Consider the following 26,604-nt stretch of genomic DNA (forward strand, 5'->3'; position numbering starts at 1 on the left):
ATTGCAGATCACAGCCCACGACTTCATGAGGTACCTTAGGTGCAAAACAGATAATGTATTTCCTGACTCTACACCGGTGAGCAATATCTCTTTATCTGGAGCTCCTGAAAATTGACGCATCAGGCCAGGATTGCTACCGGGAATTATTGATCATAATTCGAGAGTGGATGTACCTAGTCACAATGAAACACGCCAGCCAGGCTCCAGCTTGCAACATGACCATTGGCAGTTTGGCAGTGCTTTATCCCACTTGCCCGCAGCCTGACACCAACATGGCGCCCAATTGGCATGAGCAACCTTACTCGCAGAGGTATCTGTGTTTGCAATTCTATATGTCATGTCGCTGAGAGTTGACGGTCAAAACAGCTTCTTGGATGCACTTTTTCATACGATTGATGGCAATTTTCACCAAAACCAAAAGATCAAGCCCTTGGATCCCAATGACTTCCCTCTGACCTTGGGCGTGGGCTATTTCGCGCATGAGGGAGACTTTGAGGCATATCAGAAACTACTGGGACTAATAGAACATGAGGTACAGCACTGATTTATCATGGCGGTCTCACTCTGTCTGATTTTGTGCTCTAGCCGTCTATGTGCCATCAGTTTGGAGCCATGGGTTATGGAGGGTATTGGGATAAGGTATCTGGAACAGTTGGTCTTTCCTGTGCCCAACACATGTTTGTGTTGCCGGGGGGAGGGGTAGACCTACAAAAGGGGGAAAGGTATGCCTTAAAGTGCGCTTAGCAATTATGCCCTAGATTGATGTCACCACTCTCCAGATTTGCCAATGTTGATTTCGCGATGGCATCTGGCTTAAAGCATTGGATGGAACTGCGCTTGCACATCTTAGGCTATGACATCAATTATCAGTATCGGATCCACTTCAACAAACAAATGTCATGGATGGGCGATCACACAGGGCACCTTCTAGCTGTATCTGGCGCTCAATTCCCTACCATAGTGGCAGCTGTCAGGAATATTCATCTCCCAGCATGCAAAGTGTCATGTCAGTATATGTTCTCATACCATTGGTTGCCCAGCGTGGGGATGACGGATGGTGAAGCCCCTGAACAAATCTGGGTGATCTTGAATGACATCGGAGACAGCACTTATGAGATAACCTCGGGACATCATCACAATGTCATTAATGATCACCACTCAGACATGAATGTGTGACGAACCCACAGCATCGGTAGGTGTGGACCTGTGCATCTATCTATCCTCAGTCTAACCCTCATGTGCCCACACTAGTGAAGGCCACATAGAAGAAGTATGACCAAGCGCGGACGGAGTACGTCAGGGCAAAGGATGCACTGCAGCGCTTGGAAACTCAAATTGAGCCTGGGACTCTGGCTCAATGGAAGGTCGAAGAACAGAATTGGCTAGAGAAGGTGGTGAACATGAAACAGCACGATACCTTGCACAACCCGTATGAGCCGCGGAACGACAAAGGTCCATCACTGAAGTGGGCTGCATTAAACCACTCGCTGACCCCTCTGCAGGGCTCACTCAGAGACAAGCATTAAACTTGCTGCAGAAGCATGGAGACGGTGTAGATGCCATGGGTGTAAGGATGGTGGGAGCAGTTGCAGAGGGTATGGAGTTGCAAAAGCTCAGGTGAGTCACATCCTTGTCATCTGGGTGTCCTGGTCTGAGTCATTGAATGCAGGTAGGATCTTCTGAACGAGTGGGAGTTGGCTGACGAGAAGTTGCTAGACAACTTGGAGCTGGGACACCGCTTTATGACACAACATCAGACATGGCGTGCGCTACATGAACAATATGTTCAGCCTGCGATTTATAAAGCCATGAAGGATAGTGGTGCAGTGAACTGCTCGTCCATCAAATTTAATTTTTGTGGGCCGCCGATTGAACAAGAAAAGCACACAGCACATGACAATGCAGGCACTCGTCCATACTCGGCAAAACATAATGCTGCTTTGTTACACACAGAGCGGCCTGGTACCATAGCGAGCCAATCGTTGAGGAGTGCAGCGTGGCACAAGGTCCAAGCCATGGCTGTCAACCTGCCGTCCAATTATGCTTTAGCGATCACTACCCATAGTGCTATGTCCCAGGCTGCAGAGGTCAAGAGGTGATTACAACAAGGGCAAGCCAACAATGCCCTCGATGATTTAAGGGCTCATGTTATTATGTCCTATGCGATAAAGCAGGAGAAATGGGCAGGGTCTGGTCAGATCCACAACATGCGCATGAACCTCAAGATAAAAAATCACAAGCTGGCCATTGATGCTGCAGCATTGAGGTATAGGCTTGCGCGTAGCAAACTTGTGAGTCTCGGTCTCTTGCCAGAAGACCCTACATATAGGGAACTCCAAGTCTCCGACATTGTCCCCTTTACTATGTGTACCGTGGATCAACAACTGGGAGATAGCAAGAGACAGCCGTCCTAGATCTGGTCAGACTTCCGCTTTGTCAAGGGCCAGAATAAAGAAATCCGGCAATACTGTGAGGAGAGTGAGTGCATTCTATCCCTATATCACGTTAGCCTCATCACTTATGGTCTTTTAGTGCTGAAGGTGCATTGGTTCCGTCGAAGTGCACTAAAAACACGGTGGCAAGAGCAGCTTATGTTGGTCAAAGAAGAGATGTGTTGGATCTTATGCTTTTTCGACTACCACAAAGAGTTATGGAGGAGTTGAGTAACGTCGGAAAGGGGGGGGGGAACAGCTGGGCTCTCAACCTATGCACACAAGTAAGTGCTACATTCAGCATTTGGAGTTGAAATTAAGCTTTGCATCAGACAGGCAGCCCAGTATTTGTGGCTTTGACACAACGGCTTTGTGGAGTTTTCAAAAAGGATTCATGTGATTTAGATGATTGCGGCGCCAATATAAATGTCAGAGCGGCCATTCCCATCACATACTTAATCAGAAGCTGTGCCCCCTCCTTGTGACGTCTCCCTCACAAGCAGTGAAAAGGCAATCTCTTGAGACTCGTGGGCGCCCAACCCATTGTTCGCTCCCTACTCATCATGAGCTGGAGTGGGGGGTGTATGAGCGTATTTGTCGCGGAGTTGCCTTGTTTCTCAGCCCCCCCTTGCTTTGTCTAACCTGCTGCGCCTCAGATGAATGGGACTGTGATGGGGTGAGGACAGTGCTATGAGGCGCTCTTAGAATATTGCCCCCTCCTGCGAAGATGGCTGCAATTTCCCCCATGGAGCGAGGCCTATTCACCCACGGCGTATGCGGCACTGTTAGAGTCAGCTCGGCAGGTGAGATGGGTTCTGGACGTGCTGGAGAGCTTGTGGGGCGTTGATCCTCAGATCCTGCTTTGTGGGACGTGCGTGTTCTGTGCAAACGACGAGCGCATCTGGAAAAACACCCCCTTGTATTAGCTCTGGATTATATCTAATAGTGTCTAAAAGTGTCCAATTTCCCAATTGGGAGCAACACATTGTGAGCATTGGATTGGTTTCTAATTTCATGATATTAGCACTAATTCTATACTAAGAAGTCTTTAATTATTAGTAGGAAATAGTAAGTACTACTGCTCTATCAGTGAGAAGGTAAAGATGTGGCACATTCTATACTATTTCAGCATATTACTCTCCTTCATATATGCCTATATCATTATCTTGTAGCTCTTTTGCTGACTTTCCAGCTGCTTTTATAAGGGATATGGAAAGAGAGAAATGTGCATTGATGCCCCCAGCCACTTTGTTGGCAGCTTGGCAGCTGCCACAAGAGGCTATGAAGACCTAGGTACCTTGGCCTTGCACACAAGATCATTAAAGTTGTCATTGTTAGCCAATGCCTGCTATTGGCCATTATAGGACACAACATGTATGTTGGACTTAGGGATATGCTACATGCAGCCTTATAGACCTTGTCTATTAGTATAGTGGCTAATACTGTCTTGTGCAGCACACAATCATCATCACTATTGATATTACAATTTTTAGCACTATTTATATTGTTCATTGCCTTGTTATATAGAAGATGCTCAAACTTGGTATTTTCCTCTAGCTATTAGGCTATGGAAAAGACAGTCATGTTGGTATGTGGTGCCAGAATGATATATTTGCCTGCCATATAGGAAATATATGCATTAAGCATATTAAGATTGCCTTCAACAATCTTGTGCTTATTTATATATAAGCATGCCATACATATACTCTTGTCCCCACCCTCTACCTCACTAGTGGCTGTTTGGGAGACCCCTCTCTCTTATTGGATCTTGATTATTCATAATCATGTTCTTGATCAAATTTGCAAATTTAGGTAGCATTGTCTATACTAGTAGAGTCCCATTGAATATTACACTCAATCATAGTTTTACACATCCTCAGTCCAAATTGTATAAGTGCCATAATTTATTTTTATCCTATATAAAATATATTATCGATTTTCCATTGGTTTATTATTTTTTTAGCTGGTGTTTAAACTAAATCCTGAAAGACCTCACTTTTTAGGTATTTATTGACCTATTTATTTATAAGATAGAGGAAAGATAAATGTTGAATAAAATTTGAGATGTTGAGGTTGCCTATATTATGTCTACTTATTTAGATTACCAAGTTCATATCTTAGACCTTGTGGCTTAGTGGCTTAGAGCATCTGTCTTGGGTGCTTGCATACATGAGGTTGTTGGTTCAACTCTGGCAGAATGCAAGTTTGTTATAAGGTATATTTTGTGTTTAGGTATTGAACTAGTACTCTCATAGATATGACTCTATAAAAAGGCTATGAGAACTGTGATGCTTGATTTATTATGATTTTTCCGAAATTTCAAGCTATAATCAATTATAATGATTCTTGATTTAGGAGAATTATGTCTAATTAGAACAGGTTTAGAAGGGGGGTAAGCTAAAAATGTCTAATCCTAATCTTTCATAATTTAGTATAGTAGGGCATCAATTATAGCTAATTAGAGCTTAATACAAGGGAGTGGTTTTCCAGATAGCTTTACATGTTGGCAGAACGGAAGGTCAGGTGTCTCTTTAGACTTGAACCTTTACAACTAGGACTATGACTTGACATGTGTCTAAGCATATGACTCAGGACATGGTCATGAGCTACGCACATGACTCAGGCTTGGACTGTTTACCATTTACATGCTGACACATGAACACTTATACCATTATGACTCATCCTTCTCCCTCTTCTATGTGGCTTACTGATGTCAATCATGATCGAGTTCCCTTTAATATTGCTGTAGACAGACATTTGATATACTTACTATATATGGTTACATCAAGGAGCTGCAGAGTTTGAACTATGACTATGGATTACAGATCCTGATTGTTTAGCTTACTTAGTGTTTAGAAGCACAGACCATACATCTACCCAGCCCCTTCAATCTGTGTAGCACCTCAGTAGCTTGAATCACAAAGTTCTTAACCCTCTCCTTATTATTCTCAACATTTACAGAGTATTGTCCAGAAAGTATTATTGAGAATAGCAATCAAATGAACACTAGGTACATCTGGAAAAACAGGAAACCCCAATTATATCTAGGTGTGAAACCATTCCTCACCATGACAACAGTCGGTCAGGTAGGGACTGACCATGTTTGGTGTGAGTCAGTGTCTTCATTACTTGTCTAGCACTGTTTGGTATCTTCTCAAAGCTTCCCAAATACCTCCCTCAGACCCTAGCATAGGTGCATGCTCATCAACATAATATATCATATTATATGCAAGATACACAAAAATGATATATGACAAAAACAAAACAATTTTGGGAAACAGATATTTCACACATGCAAGTATCACAATTCAAACTTGATCATATCTCAAACACAAATACCACCATTTGTATAACACTATAGCATATTCATGATATTAATGTTATACTAAGGGGTAGTATTTACAAGTGAATTGGTCAGTGTTACTTAATGTTGACTAACATATCTGTCATTTTGAACATCTGCAGCTCTCAACCATTAACTATAACTTGGATGTCACAATCAATATGCAAAATCATGCTCTTTATGGAGGTAAGTGTTCAATGATTTTGATGGAATGATTAACTCATATAGCAACACTACAAACTTAGTTGAAAGGTGACACAGGAACCTCATTATGATCCATGGCTTTGATGGGCATATACATTATAATATAGTATGTATCTAGACCACAAAAGAGTAATAGAAGAGATAGAGCTAGAGTACTTTTACTGCCTAGCACATAAAGGAGTGTCATATATTGAGCCTATGCAGATATGACATCTGCTGATAGTCTTGTGTGCCAATTGGGTGCTCTGTCCTATTAGCATGCTTGAAACCATGTATGCCATATTTCAGCATAGGAGGTGCTTATTATTCCTCCACTATCACTATTGACTAGGCTTCACTTACACAAGGCATGCCCTCATATAGCACATGAGTATAAAGATATATGCTATGGCTCTGTATAATTAAGTGGCTATCATAGTGGTACACAATAGGTGTTCTCACTCTTTCTTACTCATGGTTTTTGCTATCCTTTTTACCCGAGACCATCCCAAGTGTTGCTAACCACTAGAGAAAAGCTCTAGTGTGCCTTATACTAGATTGCAAGGATAATGACTAGCACCTGCTAATTTTTTTCTCATATGCCAATAGTGTATAGACCACTCATTTCTTTTATATAAGAATTACTAGTTGCCTACTTTCTACCACTACAAGCTTGTCCTCTTTCACCTCTCCCTCTTGTTTTTGGATCTTTTGCTGGATCTTTAGCTGGGTCTTTTGCTATGACTGCTTTTTACTATTGGCTGGTCCTTGTATCTATGTTCCTTGGTCAATGATAGCTGGTGTTAGTGCTTGTTTAATCAGGTCTTGAGTGTTCTGGTTATCCTTTATGTTATGTCTTTGATTGTTATTGTGAGGTGATGTTCTGATTCTTTGTGTATTTCTCTTGTATGGCATGGTATATATAATACAATAAGGGTGTTATCTATGCAATTCTCATTATGAAAATATTTTACTATCAATATTGTGATATAAATATAAATATAACTAAGAACTGATAAGAATAATAACTAAATGTGTTTGGGGTTTAAGCCTAGAGTCTCTTATAGCCACAAATATTTCTAGGCTAGGCAAATCCTGCCAATATGCCTTCTTATAAATTGTATTTTCATATCATTCTGTTAGACATTCTGATATCTGTCAAGCCTAGAGTCCTTTATTGCCACAGATATTTCTAGGCCAGATAAATTCTACTGATATGCCTTCCTATAAATTGTATTTTCATATCAGTCTATTAGACATTCTAATATCTATCAAGCCTAGAGTCCCTTATTGCCACAGATATTTCTGGGCCAGGTAAATCCTGCTAATATGCCTTTTTATAAATTGTATTTTCATATCAGTCTGTTAGACATCCTAATATTCATCAAGCCTAGAGTCTTTTATTAACCATTATAGTATCTAATATCAAAATGATAGATTCATTGTATCATATAGTGCATATTTTCCTTTGTATAGCCTTATCAATCAATCATTTTTTCTATGATGTAAGAAAGACCTGCAGCTAGACACATGGCCTAAGGATCACAATATGGGCATGGAGGGTGGCCTGCTAGTTGACAAGGAGCACAACCTACTATTGCATCATGAGAATATGACTGCACTAAAGCAGGTGGAGATCACAATGAAGCAGGTGCATGGCCCTAAGGCAGACAACATAGTGTTTACAAACAGACAGGATACAATACAGAAGCTTAGGTAGCCTGGGCATGAGAGCAGCCTGATACAGAAGCAACAGAATAACCTTATGCAACAGGTCTAGGCTCCCCTAAAAGTGGGGTCAGTGTATAAAGTGGACCATCTTTCTCAGCTTGATGACCATGCATCATTGGCAGTCTTGCAGCTCTTTGAGCCAATTAGTGATGCTGACTGTAGGGTCACCATGGTAACAAGCATTGTGGGGTTATCACTTACTAGGAAGCATTAGTGGTGCACTCCATTAGATTTGTGCAGCAACTCAGCAGTCAATGGCATCCTGTTCATCATAGATGCTGGGTACTTCAAATTGGAGGTATACAACTTAATGGCCTGCATAGATGCACTGAAAATCATGTCCCTTAGCTAGGCAAACACTAGCCCAGGTAGCCTTATAAATATGTAGAGCTTGTGAGATATTTAGTAGTGATTCAGCAGGCTTGATCAAAATTATCATGAAGAGGATTGGATACAAGTGTGGGCCAGCTGCACCCGTTAATTGAGAGAAACACACAGCACGACCATGGGGGCGTCTATGATGGTACAAGTTGGCAACAATGAAGATAGACCTTCCGCGGCCCTGCGTGCCTGATGTCGCTCGCTTCATCAACAACAGTTGGGTATCACTTAGACTAGAGTACTAGCAACGCCCAACAATTAAGAAACGCATAGAGGCACGAGTACATACTATGATTGAAATCAGGTCTAATAGTACACATATTGCAATAACAGCATGGATGGCGAGCCCGACGGTACGTGTGGTGGACGATGGTGATGATGATGTATGGTGATGATGACGATGCAAGGTAGCTGTGGAGGAGGAGAAAGATAGGAGGAAGGACTAACGAAAGGAGGATACGGAGATCAAGAAACATAAAATGAGTACGAATGCACGAGACAGGGATATGCGGGGCGACAATGCCGACCCTGGAGAGCACTGTAGACACTCTACCAGCGGGGAATAAGCTATGATGAGGATAAACAGCGTCATACTTCGAGCGAAACCAGAAACACAGAAAGGAGAAAAAAGAGGAAGAAAAAAAAGAAACCGACGCGCATTACCGGACGCGCTTACCACCCCGAGTAGTGGTACTCGTCCGCCCATGTGCGATTGCGTGCCATCGCGCGTCGCTTGCGCTCTTCTCTGTCGTCGTTGCGTCCACCTTGCCTTTCCCCGAGATCCTTATCTTGTTGTTGATACTGCTGCTGCTGCGACGTCTGCCCGGTCCCGTTAGTCGTCGTTGCAGTCGTCGTCGCTGCTGCAGTGAATGGTCTCAGCCCATTGCCAAGCATGCCCCCCCTCCGTGCACCCCCCAGCGCTGCGCGGCCCAGCTGCCTCTCCCGCAATAAGTTCCGGCGCAAGCTCTCGCTCAATTCTGTCGCCAGCATCTGGCGGCGAGTCGTGCGCGGCGTCGACGGTGCGGCCGCCGGCGGAAGGTTCCACGGATGGTCGAGCGGTATCGGCGCCGTCGCGACGGTGTGCAACACCGGGCGCACCTGCTGCGCCGACGGCGCTCCCCTGTGATCCGAGTTGCGCCGCCCCGTCAGCGCGGCGAGCTTCTGCTGTGCGATGCTCCGCGAGAGCTGAATGGTGTCATCCGGGTTCTCCTCATCGCTGTCGCTGTCCTCCTCCATCTCTTGGCCCTGCGGCCGCCCTTTGGGACGGTAGCCGCGCGCGTTGGTACCATCGTTCAGCACAGGCGCTTGCGCGGTGATCTGCGCGGCGAGCGGGACGGCAGCGGTAGATTTGGACGTCGATAGCGGCAGGGGCACTGACGTGCGGGGATGCCCGACGTCAGCCGAAGAGTTGCTACGATAGGGATGGCCGGGAGGAAGGCGAGAGGGGTCTGGGTTTAAGAGGACAGAGAGTAGCCCAGACTGCGTGCGGTTCAGGTTGGAATACGAGCGCTTCGGGACCTTCGCAAACAGCTCACGCTGCCGCTGCGCCTCGAGCGCTGCCTCGCGCAAACGTATCTCTTCTTTCTTCTTACTCTCTTCGTTGCTCACATCTTCGGGCGCCCGCGAGTCATCGTCGTCCGAGTCCGTCTCGTACTCTGACGAGCTGTTGGTGACGATGATGCCTCGGCGTTGCGGATCGACCGGGGCTACGACCTTCTGCGGACTCGAAACGCGGGACTTGGGGTTTGAGTCCGCACGCGCCGAGGGGGCTTGTGTTGGTGGACCTGGCGGGACTTTTGTTCCGTTCATCGGTCCCGAACCGACGGTGGGCGTTGAGCGCGGTTTGCTCTCCCCAGATGTGGTTGCCCTGCGCTGAGACGCAGCATGGCGCTGAGACGCAGCATGGCGCTGAGACGCAGCATGGCGCTGAGACGCAGCATGGCGCTGGGCCTGGAAACGGTGTATCACCGTGCGTCCGGTTGTAGTGCAACCTGGTTCCTTGGTCTTGTGGCCCCTCGTCTGCCGCTTGTGTGATGAGGTGCTTGCCTTGGTCTGATTTGAGATGAGGCTGCTGAGCTCCACCTCGTTCGCGTCCGAGGGCGTCTTATCAGTGCCCACAGAGCCGCGGTCAATGGAGTCACGTTCTGAGGAAGGAGATTCCTCTTGCTGGAGAAAGAACCGACGGTCAGAAGGTTTGAGCGCATCGTCGTCGATAAGTTTAGGAAAGGAGAGGCTATCACGTGATGGCATGTCCAAATTGGCCAATCGCGCGCACCCGTTCGCCGACGCCGAGGTGCGCACTGTCAGCAGTCCTATCCACGATGGAATTGCAAGATGTGTTTGCTTAGGGGACAGGGTGGAGAGTGTTAATGACGGCAGAACGGGGACCGGCGTAGCGGGGGGCGTAGGATGCGGAGTGGGATTAACAACGATGACTCGGGGAAACAAGGTGCCGGAAGGTGGATTAGGCGGAGGTAGGCGCATGGTAGGTATCGGAGCTACGACGATGCAAGCATCGGCGCTGGCCTTTGAAACCGAGTACGCATCAAAGGAGGTAGGGATCGGCTTGATATCATCGAAGGGATGCTTGGCAAACGATGAAGAGACAACGAGCTTGTCGGGGATCATATCAGCAATGATCTTACCCACGGACGAGCCCGGCTTTGTGCGGATGTGCATTGGGTGCACGCTAGAAAACGATGACACAGAGTGCTTGTCAGTAGCAGACGACGCTTCTGTGCGTCCGTTGGGAAAGGACAGCGAGGCTTTATGATGGCTGAGCGGAACCGCATGATTACCTGATACAGAGGGTTTAAGTTGAGATCTGAGCTGTGACGAGCAGAATGGGAACACGAGACTCACGCGTGACGTCGTGCGGCTCCCTTCCGTCTTGAGAGATGGGAAATAGCGGAGGCTTCTCGTTGAAATGGGCGAGTATGTCTGGAGTGGAAGCTTGAGAGGCGTGGTAACGAGCAACCTCGCGATACCATAGTCGCCAGGATATATTTTCGAGACGGCGACCGTCCTGAAGAGACTCCTTGCATTTTGTGAACACTACAGTGCGTGCAAATCTCCGTGAGCGTGCAAGTTTAAGAGGGTGAAAGACGAAGGAGTACGCACGCGTCCACAGACCAGAGAGAGCGTCTCCGCCATCGAGCTCCTTAATTACGTCAGCAGTGACGGAGAGGACGGAGGAGGGAAAAGCAGTAATCATATCGAAGATATTGATGGCACGGGGAATGAAAATAAAAGTAAAAGAGAGTCGGAAGAGAATACAGGAAAATCGGGGCGAGACCACCAGTCAACCAGCTGTCCTGGAGTTTGCCAAGATGGGGAGCGACTAGGTCACTTGAAGCCGATTTAATCGATAGGATCAGTCAAAGGGCGGGGCGGAAAGGAAGAAAGGAGGAGAAAACACGGACAGGACGCGGCCTGATGAATGTGCGGAGGAGAGGCACGGCAGACGGAGAACCATTTGTAGGTGTTACATTGTCGTTTGTATTCATTTACGTTTTACATAGACGCGACGCGTGCTTGAAGTGTGCTTGATCATGAGACGTCAGGACAGCCTGCAAAGCAGCGGGATAGTCTCCCAAAGGCAGTAACGTATATATGCGATCCTCCTTCAACCTCCGACGTGGTCTCCGGATACCCTCGCCCCCTCGATGTCACGCACCACCGCCACCCAGTGCCGTGTACCCCCTCGACTCTCGAGCCCGCTCTCGTCTACTTGATATAAGGTGTGTCATTTCCTGCGTGTCGTTTCCTGTTTCTCCGTGAACTCGAACATCTCCCGTTCTCAACCTTTCTGCTTGCCCCTCCCTTGATCTGCTACTCTCCGACCCCCTCGACCGTCCCATTCCCGTCATTAACCCGCTCGTCCCTTCGACCGCTGGCGCTCTCGCTCTGAACCCTACGCGCGCCCAGGAACACACTTGATAGGCTCCGCCCCCTCTCCCGTCAACATCCTTGCTGTCGACGGCACGCACGCACCCTTTATCCCCTGGACGGCAGGCATCACCTCCACTCTGTGTCCTCGACTCTCTCGAGTATTGATTCGCCCTCGAGTCCATGCCCACATGCGCATCTCTTCAACCCGACGCATTCGCTCTCCAGTTGGGCCCACGGACGCACGCTCCACTGCGAACCACATCAACGCCTGCGCATCTCCTCGAGAACGAGCTCGAGCTCTCAAGCCCTCGTCGACTCGTCCCTTTGCACCCTGGTTCCCTCGTTGTCCGCTGATCCCCCTCCCCTCGTCCTGCATCATCACTAGAACGCACGCGCGCTCAACCTCTCGTCCTCACGTCACCTTCTCCCCTCGTCCTCTTTCCTCTTTCCTCATTGTCCTCTCGTACCTGCGACCCCTCAACCCTTGACCCCGGGGACAAGATGGATGAGGACCTGGCGCAGGACTTTGTTGTGAAGTTTGGGGGCATGCATTATTCGTTGTCAGGCCAAACTTCTACGCAGGGAGCTGCTTGTAAGACACGTCCAGGTTTGATATCTCAGGTTCAGCCTTCACGATGATCTTACGCAACTCGACCGACTCGTTCGTGTTGAAGCCGTTTTAAGGCCATAGAATGCCATTGTTCAGGCTCAGGTATCTTCAAGACCGTTGCGGCACCGCATGCCTCTGTTCGCGCCGGCCGGCGACGTGCAACCTCAGCTGGATCCTTGGAAACCTACCCGATCACCGCCCAACTCAACGATGCCCTTTCCGAGATCGTGGCCAGCCTTGGTCGCGCCCGACTGTGGACGGTATCATGCATCCGACCGACTCTGGCTGTCCAACTTGTTCAACAAATGCTGGGTAAAAGCCCAGATCCGGTCGCTGTTACTTCCACACATGGTCGCGCGGAGGGGGACAGATCCCAAGATGGACTTCGAACACTTGCAGTTTTGCGACCGCTAGGTGAGAAGGACATTTACCTACTTTCGAAGCTGATTCAGCGGACGGCTGTCACAAGATAACAAAAGCGAGGCTATTGCCACCTGTGCCAAGTTCTCATCAGCATGACGCCTTGCTCTCTTTCTCCAAACCTCTGCTCTCGGCAGACGCGCTGATAGAATGTATGTCATTTGGATCCAGCAGAAGTAAGCATAATCTAACATTAGGGTGCTGCAGGAATCAACGGCAAATGTCAACTTCTGGCAGATCAAGAAGAGAAGGGGCAAAGTAGTCCACGAGTGTGACCATGTTGACCAGTGCAGACGACCAAAACACGCAGTCTTTTTATATGCCGTCCTCTGACGACCCGACACTTCCTCGTGACATTGTGTCTTCTCCTTTCTCAAGTTGCTTCTTCGTCTGGAGCCAATAACAACAGCTTGATATCTCCGCCGCATACCAACCACTATCATGACCTTTGGCTACAACTTGTACATGTACCTAATGCCTTTCCACATGCACTCTCCATCCCAGTTCTGTCATGATCCTTCACTTCCGCCCAGTCAGGCAGACCTGGAAATGTTTTAGCAATATGAAAGCAATGTAAATCAATGAGCACGAGATATACTGCACCGATCCTCAACCTGGAGTTCTCGCCAGCCTCTACAAAGGTCTCATCGATTCTGTTTAGTTTCATGTGTCTCCTCATCGTGAGCATGTGCCGCCTCTGAGTGTCTCCAGCTTGAAGCCGGGCTTCGATGCTGTGCCCGAACAGCTCAGCAAGGTTTCTTTCAACATCCCTCCTAGATTAATGGCCCCCGACAGCTTTCCAAGTGTAAGCCATGCTCATAATGGCCCGACCTCTTGGGATTTGTCCAGCAATGATTGGAACATGAGTGTGCAGTGTTGTCTGCAGTGGTTGGGTCGCAAGCAAACAGTGATACTGTATTGTCATCTGATTAAATAGAAAGTATTAACAACTAAATATTCTGTGTTTTTTGTTTCATAGACATGCTCTTCTGTAACAGCGGCCCACTACGATGGGTTTTCCAATGGGTATAGACTTCAGAAGGGTCCAATGTATTCCTATATAGAAGGTGAGAAAGTATATGTAGACAAGCAGGTTTGTAACAACTATCTAGTTAACATTCATAGCTGTGCTACTATGACTGCTACTATTACTGCTACTATTACTGCTACCACTACTGCTACTATTGTCATCATTGATATACTCATCATTGTTATCATGATTATTGTCATGATTATCAGTGCCCATATCTGAGTCAACTATATCAATGTCCATCTGTGAGTCTGCTACCTGGCTGCTTTCACTGTCATTGTCCACCTCAGAAATATCTTGTACCATCAAGGTGCCTGTATGAATGTCTGCCCACCGACCCGACACTACATATTCTCTCAGCGCTTTAGTCATAATATGCCCTTTGAGATCTTTGAGTGATTTGACGCTTTCTGTATTCAAGGCCTCAAGACAAGCTACTTGATGCTCTTTTGGCTCTGGGATTTGAGGATCTGTCTTGCGGAGCTCTGATTGAAATGCTTCTGTGACCAATAGAGTTTGTAAAAGTCTAGAAATTTGGTGAAGGCGTCTTGCATCCTTAAATTGGTTTAGAAGATCAAGACAATCCTTGTGTGCAATATTTGCCTCTGGTGCTTCAGCTCTTATCAGTGGCTGATTAGATTGGACCCTTCCATACCCACTAAAATATTTATAAGTCACAAGTCACCTTAATAAGAAAAAACTCACAATTCATAAGGGGAGTCCTTTACAACTATCCCTTCAGGTGGATCTATAAAAACAAGGTCTGTTTTTTGGATTTTCTCCACCCATTGCTTTGTAATCTTGTTCTTTATGCTTTTGATACTCCCCTTGCCTACTCCCTTGCCCTTTCCTATTCCTTTTCCCTTTCCCATTCCTACTCCTTTATCCTTTCCCACACTCTTGCCTTTTCCTAATTCCTTGTCCTTGTTCTTTTCCACCATCTTGCCTTTGCCTTTGTTGATTTTTTTATTCTGCCCTTGATCTGTATTGGCTCTTTTTCGCTTTTTAGATTGATCATCCTCTATGAATTCATCATCATCATCATCATCAAGATGGTGGCTACTAGAACTAGCTTCTTGAGAATGTGGTGTTTCAGAAGAGAATGTAGGAGGTGTGAGAGGAATGATCATTGCCGGATTACAAGTCAATGGTTTTCCAAGATCAAACTTCAATAGTAACAAGAGATGGTACCACACCAGTGAATTTGTTGCCAAGTTCTTAGTATAAGATCTCCAGGTTGACTCCTCTTCAGGAAATTGAGAAAGTGTATTACTGTTTAGATAAACAGTAGTGTCTCTGAAATGAAAATTGCTAGGATTCTTGAGATATTGATTAGGCAGACCAAGGATGTTAAGGGTGGCATCTTCAACAAGCTTGCTAGAGTAACGAGAAAAATAGAGATAAATCTGCACATGATTAATATCAATAGTTGCTTTTAATTAAATATAATGAAATCTTACTTGATTCAGCCTCTCAGTGTATTCAGGCTTATTTAGACTTGAATGATAGATTTCCAAATCTGCAGTGCCTTCATAATTTGGAAATTGTCCATGTTCACGTGCAATTGCAATCCTCAAGAAGCCCTCAGCTGTTTGGCTCCATAATAAATGGAAAAATGAAATCTTCCCAGTAGCTTCTAACTGAACTTTGGGCAGTGTCCGTCCCTCATTGTGGAGTTCAGCAAAGTTAGGTGTCAGCAAATAAGCAAGCTAATTTCTTTTAGTTAAAAATAATCTAAATCTAGATAAAAATCTCAACTTACAATGTAAGAGCATTTATGTACATTTGACATCAAATTTCCTAATCCTCCCCTAAGAAAAGAACGCCACAGAAGCTAAATACATATAATTAGCTTATATATTATCAAATGGTTATTTAATAAATACTTACACTTCCTGGTTGAAAGTAGGTATTGATTCGTCCATAATTTTCCAAATATTGGTATTCACAATTGTCACTAGGTGTTGTTAAGGTAATTAACCTTTCAAGTGCTTCTTCTCGGCTTGTTTGATCAAGCCAATAGCAATTGACAGGCATATCCTCAAACCATGTATCGATAGAAACAACTGTAGATTTCATGAACTTCTTTGTCTTGCCATTGGTGATGGTATTGACTAAGCCAACTTTAGCTTTACGAAACTCCCGAAATTGATCTGAAGCATGAGCTAAAATCATCATTGGAAACTACAAAATTAGATTAGATATAAATCTTATATATAACAATCCTTTAACTCACATAATACCCATTCTTTGCAAAGGTCTGAAATATAATAGGCAAAACACCTTCACGAGCCCAAGGATTTTCTGACAAGAAATCCACCAGTTTATGCAATACCAAAGCATGCCGAGTAATGGAAAACTGCTTGGGAGTACGATAAATTGGATCAAGTATGAAGCTTGCAAACACCAGAAGTAGTTTTTCTGAGGCCATTTTGTGATTGTCCAAAGACACAGCAATACTGTGTCCAAGTTGTGTAGCCTGAGCAGTTTTGTCAACTTTGTAAGAATCTAGAAAATAGATACAATGCAAGGAATATGCATGGCATAATATTGAGAGAAGTTTGTCGGGCTTTGAAGATGGTGCATAGACTTCTGCTACACCATTGAGAAGAACCGACCATGGAATAAGAAAGCTGTGCTCAATGCCATATTGCCATAAGTCTATAATCATAGTTAATATTTGTACTTGTAAAAATTCAAATCATATTCATACCTCTGTTTATAATACGAGCATACCAGCCTTTTTTGTTTGCCTTTATACCAGCTAAGTGACGATGTTGGCCATCGGCACAAATCAATGGTTCATCCAACATTCCATCTATACCCCAGTTTAAAACCTCTTTTTGATTTTGTTTTCCTAGTTGACGCAATCTTTCATCTGCCAAGAGTGATCCACCAATAATAAATATGGGATTTAACCAGCTCTCATCAATATCATTTGCAATGTTGTTCAGCAAGGCATTTGTCAATTTGAGCAAAAAGGCTTGATTTATAGCTCTTTGACCCTTGAAGTGAGCTATTTTGGAAGTAAAAGGAATATAAACTAGGCCATTTTTGTTCAAAGAGTTTTGAACTTGAGTATTCCAGTCTTCATATGTAGCAAATGGTCCTAAGGCTGCTGTAGTTCCTGAAATGCTATCAAAGGCAGTAGATGTCATAGTAGGCTCAGAATTGACAGAAGCAGGAGTGGAATCAAGAGGAGACAAGGTTAAACCGCTGTCAATAGAAATATGGCCATTGGTTTCATTGTTGAAAGAAGCTAGTTATGATTTTTTAGTCTCAGAGTCTTGAAGAAAAGGTAAAAATAATGTACTCATTGTGATTGAAAGAGTATAGTGTCTCAAAGATTGGACCAGTAGTTCTTGATCTATAAAAATCCAGTAATTAGTTGGAAACTTTAAATTAAGTTCAAACAAATAGTCAAAAGAAAAATAGCAAGTTATATATGCATTAAATATAAATATAAAGAGCACCATAATGTTCACATTAGAAAATAGAGTCCTTTAGACCCCTTAACAAAAGGAAACAATCAAGAAATGAATATTTTAATCAAATTTGAATGAATTTTATCGAGGGGGGTCCTAGGACCCCTCTGAAATATTCAATTTTAGCGCTTTTTCGCAGAAATTGGGCCAAAAACCCTGAAATAATTGATTTGACTCTAGGGGGGTCCTAGGACCCCTCTGAAATATTCAATTCTAGCGCTTTTTCGCAAAAACAAGGCCGAAGACCATTAAATAATCGATTTGATTCCAGGGGGGTCCTAGGACCCCTCTGGAATATTCAATTTAAGCGCAAAAAATGGGTCAAAAACCCCTAAACAATCGATCTTCTAGCAGGGGGGTCCTAGGACCCCTCTGACTCAGGCTAGTTTTGCTTACCGTGATAGTGGTTGAGGATAGCGAAGAGACGTCACGCTTGTCACATTTTCGGTTGTATATATAGGTATTGGCCTGTTTGTGTATATTTGGCTAGAATGTGACCAGTCACTCAGTGGTAGGTCATTTTTGCCGTGATTCCAATGAAACTTCGATTTTTTTGTCATCGAGTGTACATCCCCATCCCCACCCCTGATCCCACTCTCAATGGGCTCCTCCACCAATGCACCCGCTCTCATGCAACTCCACCAGAGCCTCCACTACCCTCGCGCAGCCCTCTCTCTCTCCCGCAGGCGCTCCGGCTTCGACGTGCACACATCTGCCGCGCCTGCCTCGCCGACCACGCCGACCACGCCGCTCTCCGACTTTGCCCGCGACTTCCACGCTGGGCGCCGGGGCGCCCACGGCTGACGCAGAGAGCTCGTCAACAAATGGCGCGAGCGCCAGTGGCCCTCGCTGTGCGCCTCCGCCTGGAGACCCGCCTGCACGGCAGCCGACCATTGCAAGTTCGTGCGCGGGTAGGAGCGAGATCGCACAGGAGAACGACGGGCGGCCAGTGCAAACGCCAGCTCTGGGCATCTACTGCTCAATATGGGGCAGGTGCTCGTGTATTCCGCGGGCCACGAATGCGCTTAATGTGAGCGCGCCTCCTTCATACTCCCTTCGTTTGCGCTGGTAAAGTCAAAGCGAGCTGAACTGCCTATTCGATCGAGGCCGCTTTGCTCCCGCGCGCAATTCCGTCTTTTGTAGGCAAGAACACGGGGTTCAGGAACTTCGACCACTCGCACCCCTGCTGCAAGTGCTGGGAAAAGCACGCCAAGCCCTTCACCGGTGCGCTCTTCTACATGCCCTAGGACCCCACCTCCGCCTCCGCCTCCACCTCCGCGTCTTCGAACAAGCGGTAGACGTACCAACGACCCTTTCCCGTGTTCAGGCCGCCGCAGTTCTCCTCCCCTTACGCCGATCATCACCGGCGCATCGCGTCTCAGCCATCTCCCACTGCTGGCCTAATTTCGATGTCCTTTCCCTCGTCGACTGCCTCAGCCTCAACCCGCTCGACCTCGCATGTCTCGGAGCCCCCACCCCCGAGTCCCGTCAACATCGCAGATCAGGGCCTCCTCCACCCTACACACGTCGCCATCCTGCTCATTGTCCGGCTTCTAAACTGCACCACTATATCTGCAAAGCTCGCATCTGGTGCGATCCTCCCCGATCTCACACACAGCGTCGACTGACAACCTACAGACTGTGCTGCAGCTGTATGACGCAGAAGAGGACTAGCTCGTCCTCAAGGATCTCTTCGCTGCTGACCCCGCCCGCTTCTCGCGTTTCTCCAAGAAATACATTGCCGCCTCCGACTCTAATCTCGGCCCCGTCATGGTCACTGAGGCCCTCTGCTACTACGCCAAGTGCAATCTCGCTGCCCACTTCGTCTTCAGCATCGACGGTACCCACCTCGCGGGACTCCGCGCGACCCCGAGCTTTTCATCATTGCCAGCAAGACCAAGATTTTCACCACCCAGGAGACCATCACGAACACGGGGAGTACCCGGGCCTGGTTCCTTGACGCTGTTGATGGTCCAGCGTCACCACTTACGTTGCGAAGCACTTCGTCGCGGTCAGCATGAACGAGAAGGCGATCGCCGCGTTCGGCATTGCAAAGGAGAGCATGTTCGGCTTCTGGGACTGGGTCGACGGCCGCTACAGCCTCTAGAGCACGTTCGGCTTCTCGATCGCGCTCATGATCTGCTTCTCTCGCGGCTGAACCGTGTGTGTGCTTGCAGGCTCCCAAACGTACGCGCTGCTCTCGTACGACCAGTACATGTACAAGTTTGCGGACTACTTCCAGCAGGGTGACACGGAGTCTACCAGCAAGTTCATTACCAAGGGCGGCAAACGCGTCGACTATCAGACTAGTGTGCGTCTCTGCTCTCTCTACCCTCTCTCCAATGTCGAAGCTGACTGTACTGCGCGTCCTGCAACCGATTATCTGGGGTGCGACAGGCACGAACGAGCAGCACTTGTTCTATTAATTGCTGCACCAGGGCACAAAGCTCGTTCCGACGGACTTCCTCGCCCCCGTGACGTCGCACAACCCGCTCCGCGGCTCTCTGCACCACTGCATCCTGCTCAGCTACTACTTCGCGCGGCCCGAGGCGCTTGCGTTCAGCAAGACCGAGGAGCAGGTGCGCCAGGTGCGCCTCCCTTTTGTTTCCTTTTGGGGGGTTTTCATGTGTTTTTTCGGCGGTGCTGACGAACGCTGAGTGTCGTATGAGGTGGGCCCAAGAGCGAGCGAGGCGCTCGTGAAGGGCAAGGTTTTCGAGGGCAACCGGCCAAGCAACAGCATCCTCTTCCCGCTACTCACGCCCGCGACGCTCGGCTCACTCATCGCGCTCTACGAGCACAAGATCTTCACGCAGGGCGTCATCCGGGGTATCAACATGGTCGGTGCGTGCCTCCTTGGGTGGGTGGGTGTATATATGCGCGTTTGCTGAACTGGTGCAACAGACCAGATGGGTGTTGAGCTCGGCAAGGTGCTCGCGATGAACATTTTGGCGCAGCTAGGTAAGCCTGCGGACGTCAAGGGCCACGACAGCTTGGTGCGTGATTTTCCTTGCGGCTCTGCATCCGTTGTCGGAACCTTCTGTCTGCTGCCCGCTAACAACTGTCGCATACAGACGACCGATCTCATCTACTTTACTAGAAGCACTGAAAGGGAGAGAAGGATTACGCGCACTTGCGAAGTTGTAAATTGCACTCATTTTGATCACGGTGAGCATGCTTGTCAAACTTTGAATTTACTGGAAAGGACGTGGGAGCTCTTGAAAGGCAGCAATTTCGCCCAGACCTTCCGGATGCACGATGGCGTGGACCATCGGCCTCGTCGCCTTGTGGGTGCGCGGGCATAAAGATCATGCTCAACGGCGGCGACATGCCGTCTAAGCGATTCCAGATCGAGCGTGAGACCAACTTCAACGTGATCATCACCTCTATCGTGCTCACCCCGAAGTGCACCATCACTGCCGTTGCGAACTGTACCGTTGACTCGAGGACGGGCACGAGCGCTGCCGTCTTCGAGGCAGGCTCCGAGACGAGCGACTCGGACGTCGTCAACGTTCTCGTCAGTGTGCGCGCCGGAATCTCTTTGCTTGCCTACGCGTCATTTTGGCTTAACCTTTCGTATGTGTGCAGCTCGTGTCCCACCTCGTTCCAAAGCATCATGCCCATCCTGCTATACATCTCGATCCATCAAGATGATCCAGACGGTTTCATCTCAGAACATCAGTAGACCTCCGTCGAGCAGCAGAGCAAGCCCATGCCAATCGCGGTCGCTCTTGCCCCCAGCGCACTCGCCAGCGCAGTCCTCTTCAACCTCGCAGCACCGAAAGAGCCCACTGCACGCAGACGGCAAACAACTACGCGATTGCGATCTCTTCGACATCCCAGCCCCAAGGACATAGTCGATGTTGAGCCAATAGACGAGGCTGATTTTGAGGCTCGGATACGTCCACAGCACGCCCCGCTACGCCCCTTCATGCTCACTCCTCGCGCAGACGCGCCTCGGAAACGCCCTGCTCTCTCTCTTTTGCGTCGCCGCCCTCACCATCCTGGCTGTATTCCTCGGCTGTCCCTTCTCTTTCGACGGCCGCCAAAGCACCATCGTCTATGCCCTGCATACCCTCTTCGCCGCCTGTCTCCTCTGCTCCGGTGGCGTCCTGGCTGAGGGCGGAGACGACCCCTACACCGAACCCATATGCGCCTGGCGTTTTCTTCTCCGTCGTCGTGCTGTGTTGACGCGCATACTCAGACAGCAAGAGCCTGGCGTACGTGCTCGAAAAGGGGCTGTCCAAGACGTTCCTCGAACTCGCCATCATGTGCAAGGCCGTCATTTGCTGTCCGTTGCTCGCTGTCCACCCGCACCGGCGCTGACAGATTGTTTCTAGGCCGCGTGTCCCCGCTCCAAAAGGCGCTCGTCGTCAAGCTCATCAAGAAGAACCAAAAGTCGATTCTCTTGGCCATCGGCGACGGCGCCAACGACGTCAGCATGATCCAGGCCGCCCACATTGGCATCGGCATCTCCGGCGTCAAGGCAAGTCTTTCGCTGCCCTCGCTGTGCACGAGCCTGACCGACGCCGTGCAGGGCCTGCAAGCCGCGCGCTCCGCCGACATTGACATCTTGCAGTTTCGCTTCCTCAAGAAGCTACTCTTGGTTCTCGGGGCCTGGAGCTACCAGTGCCTCTCAAAGCCCATCCTCTGTGCGTGACGTGCCCACACGCGTGCGCCCGTGGCTCACGTCCCTCGCACAGACTCGTTCTACAAGAACATCGTGCTGTACATGCAGTTCTAGGTCAGTCCCGTCTCATGTTCCGTGTAATCGTCTGACGCTCTCGCCACAGTTCTCATTCTTCAACAACTTTTCGGGCCAGATCGCGTACAAGTCCGAGACCCTGTCCTTGTACAACGTCTTCACCGTCCTCCCGCCACTTGTCATCGACGTCTTTGACCAGTTCGTCTCAGCCCGCATCCTCGATCACCATCCTCAGCTGTGCATGCTCGGGCAGCAAAACGCGTTCATCATAAAAACCGCGTTTTGGCTCTGGGTCCTCAACACCCTCTATCGCAGAGAAGCGCACGAAGTCCGAGCAATGGCTAGAAGAAGCATAAAGAAGTGTCTCGTCTTAGTGAAGGTGAGATTGTCATCTGAGACTTTCCTGTGGCTGCAACACCGACATGAGCAGCTGACGATGCTAATATCGGCGCCCTCGTGCCGCCTACACCGACATCAGATTGCAAGGAGCCTGCAAGGCTGATGTCAGTACTGCCCCGACGCACTCTCGACGCCCTCGCGCCGCCTTCAACCTACGTGACTCGGACACTGCACGAAAGATTCACTTGTGCGTACGTTCTACATGCGCTTCCCTCATCAAAGACTACTCTTACAATTCTTTCTCGCCTTGCATTACATGCCGCTTCCTATTTTCTCATCCATTCACGGACTTAACTCTAGTTACTTTTGCTCCGCTGAGTCCTCCCCGCTTTCCAGGTTCTTATAGCGCGGTATTCCCACTTGGTCGGCTGGCTGGGCAAGGTTCGACGCCCTCGCCTCATTGCTCTCCCTACGCACACCGGGCAGAGCACCCGCCCTCGCATCGTCTCCGTCGTCTCCGTCGTCCTCATCCTCGTCGTCCTCTGGCGTGAGCGACACGGGTCGCGTGCCGATCGTGAGCGCGAGCTCGAGTACGACCAGGTTGAGGACTAGGCCCGTCCCCGTGCCGCAGTAGCGAGACAGCACCTCGCGGTGCGTGGTGCGTTCCTCGCGCGTCTGCCCGTCCCGGAGGAACAGCCAGAAGCGGTTGACTAACGGGTAGATGAACGATTTAACGGTGGCGTCTGTGAACATCGTCGTCTGTGGCGGTTGGGCGTAGGAATCGTGTGCGTGTGCGGTTGGGTCAAAGGGTGAGCGGCGGCGGGCGTACCTCGCGCAGGATACCGATCCGCGCCTACAGCATGCCCTCCCAACGTGGGACACAGCCTGCAGAATCGCGGCCATGGACGGGGACGGGGCGAGCGAGGCATAGAGCACGCGCTCTGTGTCGGTCAGGCAAGGCTGTGAAGCCGTAGTCATGGTAGTCGTTGTGGTCATAGCGGTGGTTGTAGCAGCTGCGGTTGGGTTTGAAGGGTTTGAGGTAACCTAACCCCCCGACTTTGCACGACGCAGAGCGCGCAGCCCACCTCGACGTCGACGCCCGCCTCCTCAGCCTCACAGACGCTTGGACCGACCTCAATCGCTTCCTGCAACACTTAGAGCTCCGCAAGACAGACGCTGGCGCCAGCTTCGCCCGTGCTGTCCATGATGGTGCCGCAAAGCTCGCCCTTAACGGCACCGCTTCCAGCCCCCGCCTCGCTGCCTGCCCCTAAGCCCACCCTCCAACACCAGCAACATCACCAGCAGAACCACCCCTCGGCCTCGGCCGCTCGTCGCCCGCAGCAGCAGTACACCAACTTCGCGGCATGCGGCCCCACTCTACGCAGCACCTTTCAGCTCCCCTTTTCACCACATTGCTTCTCCTCCCCTCCGCCGAACCCCCACCCCGCCCGTGTCCGCCCACGTGACGACGCCGCAGACCACTTTGGGCCACCCACCAAGCGGATTGCAGCGCTCCCGTTCCTCCTCGCTCTCGCTCGACGAGATGCTTCTCCAAGTCGCCACTGACGACCGCTCCCACGCTGGCTCCCCCACCGGCGCCCTCCTCGCGCTCTCGGCCTCTGCCGGCGCAGTACTTACCGAGCCTAAGAAGATCATGGATCTCAGAGGACATTCTCGATGATCTCGACAAGCACCTCATATCCTCGGCTGCCTTAGGTTTGTCTATCGCAAGATGTGGGTGCGTCGCTGCCGTCTCTTTCCTCGTTGACGCCGTTCTCCTTTCTTGCCAAGTTTGCCCTTGGCAGCAAGCGGAACGACAGTGCCGATAAGTCGCTTGAGGCTTACGAGTCCGCTACTGAATTGGCGGTATCCGTGCTCCACCGCCGCACCCTAATCGTCTCGGGTTCGAGATAAATTCCTCTCTCCTTCTATACTATGAGATTATTAACAGCCTCGACAGGCGTTCAACGACCCCGTTGCCGAGCTCGACACACTTTCTGAAAGGAGTTACAAGGACTCGACCCTCATCACGCAGCTTCACCGCGACAGCCTGACCCTTTAGACATCGGACGGGGTTGATTCTGGTACATCGTACGTGTTGCCTGATAGTGGGCCGTTTGACAATGTTATTTGATCGGCAGCCGACACGTCTTTGGAGATGGTCGCTGCTGAGGATGTTCTTCACAGCGTCGTCCCAGGCCAGCGTTGCAGCTGCGCTCGCAAACGACCGACCTGAAAAGACGGTAGCGTGGAGGCGGTCGACAGGTTACTCTCTAGACAGGCGAGCAAGCCAGTCGATGGCGTACGTGGTCAGAGGCAGCGAGAGAAGCGCCGTGTACGCGTGCAGGAAGACCCCTCACCGCCGAGATGGCGTAGAAGAACGCGTCCGGAACGAAGTACTGCTCGATCAGGGGCTCCAACTCGGTCTCTTTGAGCGTCGGCCCCAGGTCGGGATGCTATGCTCGATAAGGGCACGCTGGAGCAAGGAGAGATGTCGAGCGACCACGAAGGAGCCGGGAGGGAGGGGGGAAGTATTGCAGAGTCTATGATGCAGAGGCAAGAGGCCTACTTGACATCAAGTGGGTCGGAGAAGAGGCCGTGTCTTGATCTTATTAGAATAAGCAATTAGCACATGCAGGACTTCGCAGGGAAACACTCTGACATCGAAACCACTACCGCTTTTACTGTAATCGGTTCCCACGCGCATCGCATTCGAAGCAGCGCTCACTGCACAACAAATCTCCTCGAAAACACTCTTGATCTCCACCCACAGTCGCGTCTCTAGAATCTCCACCATCGAACGATTATCGACCTCGAGCCTCGGCGTTTCCGCCATCCGTCGCATCCAATATTGTCTCTAACACTATCATCTACTCAAGGGGTTGGAGGGTAGGCTGAGATTGTTGGGGTAGCAAGGAGGAGCGGCCAGGGAATGCTAAGGTAGTGGAATTGGGAAATTATCAGTGAGTTCTCAAAGCCGTTCGTATTTTTTGGGGACCCAATGTTATATAGAGGGCCGACGAAGTTTAATCCCCCATCTCCACGCTGTTCTCAAAGCAAGGTGTGTATTTCCGTCTACTCTTACACTAACCGACTCGTGAACCTCCCGCGCGCACAGTCGACACCTTCAGCTTTCTTGAGCGCGAAGACGCTGCCAACCTCAACGCCTCCATCTAAACCTAACTGCGCAGCACGATTGCCGTCTCCCCCATCTTCTTCCTCACCCAACACGACGGCACGCGTGCTCGTCCCTTCGAACGCATTAGACGGCCTCCGCCCAGTGCACTCCCGCTTATTTCTTCGACCCGACGCACCAGCCTCTTCTCAACCCCCTCGGCCATCAATATTTGGACGCTCGACCCCCCGCAAATTTGTCTCTGCGACGCCACGCGCGCTCATCCCCTCGATTACTCCCGCCTTGGGCCCGCATATTCATCTTCGTCTGCGACCTACATCTGTGCCCGCAAGCCTCCTCCAGCCCCGCACGCACGCACGACCTCTCGACCCCTCCTCTCGTCGACGCCTCATTCACTCCTCCATCGTCCTGCCTCATCGCTGAGACCTCACCCACGTTCCACCTCGCGCACGCTCCACTCCCCCATTCTCATACCCTCTCTTCTCCTCGTCCTCTCGTCCCCACGCACGCTATACCTTTCGCCCGCTCAACTTCAAACATCCTCGACTTGTCTTCCCTTCGCCCTCCCAACTCTCCTCGATCCTCGCTCTTCACTCCCTCGACCTCTCATGCATCGACTGTTCCGCCCTCGACCTAATATAACTGGCTGTCGGCGGAGGAAGGGTAATGGCGGCGGCGGCAGCAAAGAGATAGGTTGGGAAGGGAGTTGAGCGCGGACAATAGGGACGTCCACGACGGACGCGCCTTCGATGAGCACCCGAGTGGTACACAGGTGCGTAGCTCTCGTTCCCCTCCCTGCTACACCCTCTCTCGATGTCTTTGCCCTCGACTCTACTCATGCATGTTCCTTCCCCTGACACGCAGCCTCTCTTCTTCTTCCTTCCTCCAACTCCGCTGACTCTTGATCACTCTGTCCTCAAT

The 26,604-nt window shown here is 49.5% G+C and overlaps 11 protein-coding genes across 11 annotated transcripts; 9 read left to right on the forward strand and 2 right to left on the reverse strand.

The window, feature by feature from the left end:
* Positions 1-25: 25 nt before the first annotated feature.
* Positions 26-1,176, forward strand: HETIRDRAFT_315848 (uncharacterized protein; the record flags this gene model as incomplete). The annotated part of the gene is made up of 5 exons (XM_009546531.1): positions 26-76; positions 129-310; positions 367-532; positions 586-722; positions 780-1,176. The coding sequence occupies 5 exons, from the start codon at positions 26-28 to the stop codon at positions 1,174-1,176; spliced, it is 933 nt and encodes a 310-aa protein (XP_009544826.1).
* Positions 1,177-1,400: 224 nt separating this feature from the next.
* On the forward strand, positions 1,401-1,621 carry HETIRDRAFT_315726 (uncharacterized protein; the record flags this gene model as incomplete). Its single annotated transcript, XM_009546532.1, has 2 exons — positions 1,401-1,452; positions 1,503-1,621. The coding sequence occupies 2 exons, from the start codon at positions 1,401-1,403 to the stop codon at positions 1,619-1,621; spliced, it is 171 nt and encodes a 56-aa protein (XP_009544827.1).
* Positions 1,622-1,673: 52 nt separating this feature from the next.
* Positions 1,674-2,099, forward strand: HETIRDRAFT_314825 (uncharacterized protein; the record flags this gene model as incomplete). Its single annotated transcript, XM_009546533.1, has 1 exon — positions 1,674-2,099. A coding segment is annotated over one exon (426 nt), but the record flags the coding sequence as incomplete, so codon positions are not given.
* Positions 2,100-10,356: 8,257 nt separating this feature from the next.
* On the forward strand, positions 10,357-11,216 carry HETIRDRAFT_408796 (uncharacterized protein). The gene is made up of 4 exons (XM_009546534.1): positions 10,357-10,860; positions 10,890-10,901; positions 10,933-11,124; positions 11,191-11,216. Exon 1 carries the CDS (start codon positions 10,502-10,504, stop codon positions 10,841-10,843), a length of 342 nt encoding a protein of 113 aa, XP_009544829.1. The 5' UTR covers positions 10,357-10,501; the 3' UTR covers positions 10,844-10,860; positions 10,890-10,901; positions 10,933-11,124; positions 11,191-11,216.
* Positions 11,048-11,284, reverse strand: HETIRDRAFT_244744 (uncharacterized protein; the record flags this gene model as incomplete). Its single annotated transcript, XM_009546535.1, has 2 exons — positions 11,048-11,124; positions 11,191-11,284. Coding segments are annotated over 2 exons (171 nt in total), but the record flags the coding sequence as incomplete, so codon positions are not given.
* Positions 11,285-12,151: 867 nt separating this feature from the next.
* Positions 12,152-13,321, forward strand: HETIRDRAFT_157811 (uncharacterized protein; the record flags this gene model as incomplete). The annotated part of the gene is made up of 2 exons (XM_009546536.1): positions 12,152-13,143; positions 13,199-13,321. A coding segment is annotated over one exon (298 nt), but the record flags the coding sequence as incomplete, so codon positions are not given.
* A 778-nt stretch (positions 13,322-14,099) lies between these two features.
* HETIRDRAFT_165270 (uncharacterized protein) lies at positions 14,100-17,338 on the reverse strand (the record flags this gene model as incomplete). Its single annotated transcript, XM_009546537.1, has 8 exons — positions 14,100-14,679; positions 14,727-15,427; positions 15,482-15,730; positions 15,784-15,855; positions 15,912-16,205; positions 16,258-16,682; positions 16,735-17,280; positions 17,335-17,338. The coding sequence occupies 8 exons, from the start codon at positions 17,336-17,338 to the stop codon at positions 14,100-14,102; spliced, it is 2,871 nt and encodes a 956-aa protein (XP_009544832.1).
* Positions 17,339-19,721: 2,383 nt separating this feature from the next.
* Positions 19,722-20,394, forward strand: HETIRDRAFT_165271 (uncharacterized protein; the record flags this gene model as incomplete). The annotated part of the gene is made up of 3 exons (XM_009546538.1): positions 19,722-19,817; positions 19,945-20,094; positions 20,176-20,394. 3 exons carry the CDS (start codon positions 19,722-19,724, stop codon positions 20,392-20,394), a joined length of 465 nt encoding a protein of 154 aa, XP_009544833.1.
* Positions 20,395-21,757: 1,363 nt separating this feature from the next.
* Positions 21,758-23,065, forward strand: HETIRDRAFT_408798 (uncharacterized protein). Its single transcript, XM_009547467.1, has 7 exons — positions 21,758-21,794; positions 21,844-21,989; positions 22,041-22,155; positions 22,207-22,247; positions 22,297-22,587; positions 22,687-22,794; positions 22,908-23,065. The coding sequence occupies exons 1-4, from the start codon at positions 21,773-21,775 to the stop codon at positions 22,245-22,247; spliced, it is 324 nt and encodes a 107-aa protein (XP_009545762.1). The 5' UTR covers positions 21,758-21,772; the 3' UTR covers positions 22,297-22,587; positions 22,687-22,794; positions 22,908-23,065.
* Positions 21,758-25,218, forward strand: HETIRDRAFT_433543 (uncharacterized protein). Its single transcript, XM_009546539.1, has 9 exons — positions 21,758-21,794; positions 21,844-22,155; positions 22,207-22,247; positions 22,297-22,587; positions 22,687-22,794; positions 22,908-23,094; positions 23,838-24,450; positions 24,508-24,631; positions 24,689-25,218. The coding sequence occupies exons 5-7, from the start codon at positions 22,710-22,712 to the stop codon at positions 24,226-24,228; spliced, it is 663 nt and encodes a 220-aa protein (XP_009544834.1). The 5' UTR covers positions 21,758-21,794; positions 21,844-22,155; positions 22,207-22,247; positions 22,297-22,587; positions 22,687-22,709; the 3' UTR covers positions 24,229-24,450; positions 24,508-24,631; positions 24,689-25,218.
* HETIRDRAFT_108749 (uncharacterized protein) lies at positions 24,671-26,320 on the forward strand (the record flags this gene model as incomplete). Its single annotated transcript, XM_009546540.1, has 2 exons — positions 24,671-24,994; positions 25,814-26,320. The coding sequence occupies 2 exons, from the start codon at positions 24,671-24,673 to the stop codon at positions 26,318-26,320; spliced, it is 831 nt and encodes a 276-aa protein (XP_009544835.1).
* Positions 26,321-26,604: the final 284 nt, after the last annotated feature.

Source organism: Heterobasidion irregulare (assembly GCF_000320585.1).
Source record: "Heterobasidion irregulare TC 32-1 unplaced genomic scaffold scaffold_04, whole genome shotgun sequence".
Taxonomy (NCBI): Eukaryota; Fungi; Basidiomycota; class Agaricomycetes; order Russulales; family Bondarzewiaceae; genus Heterobasidion; species Heterobasidion irregulare.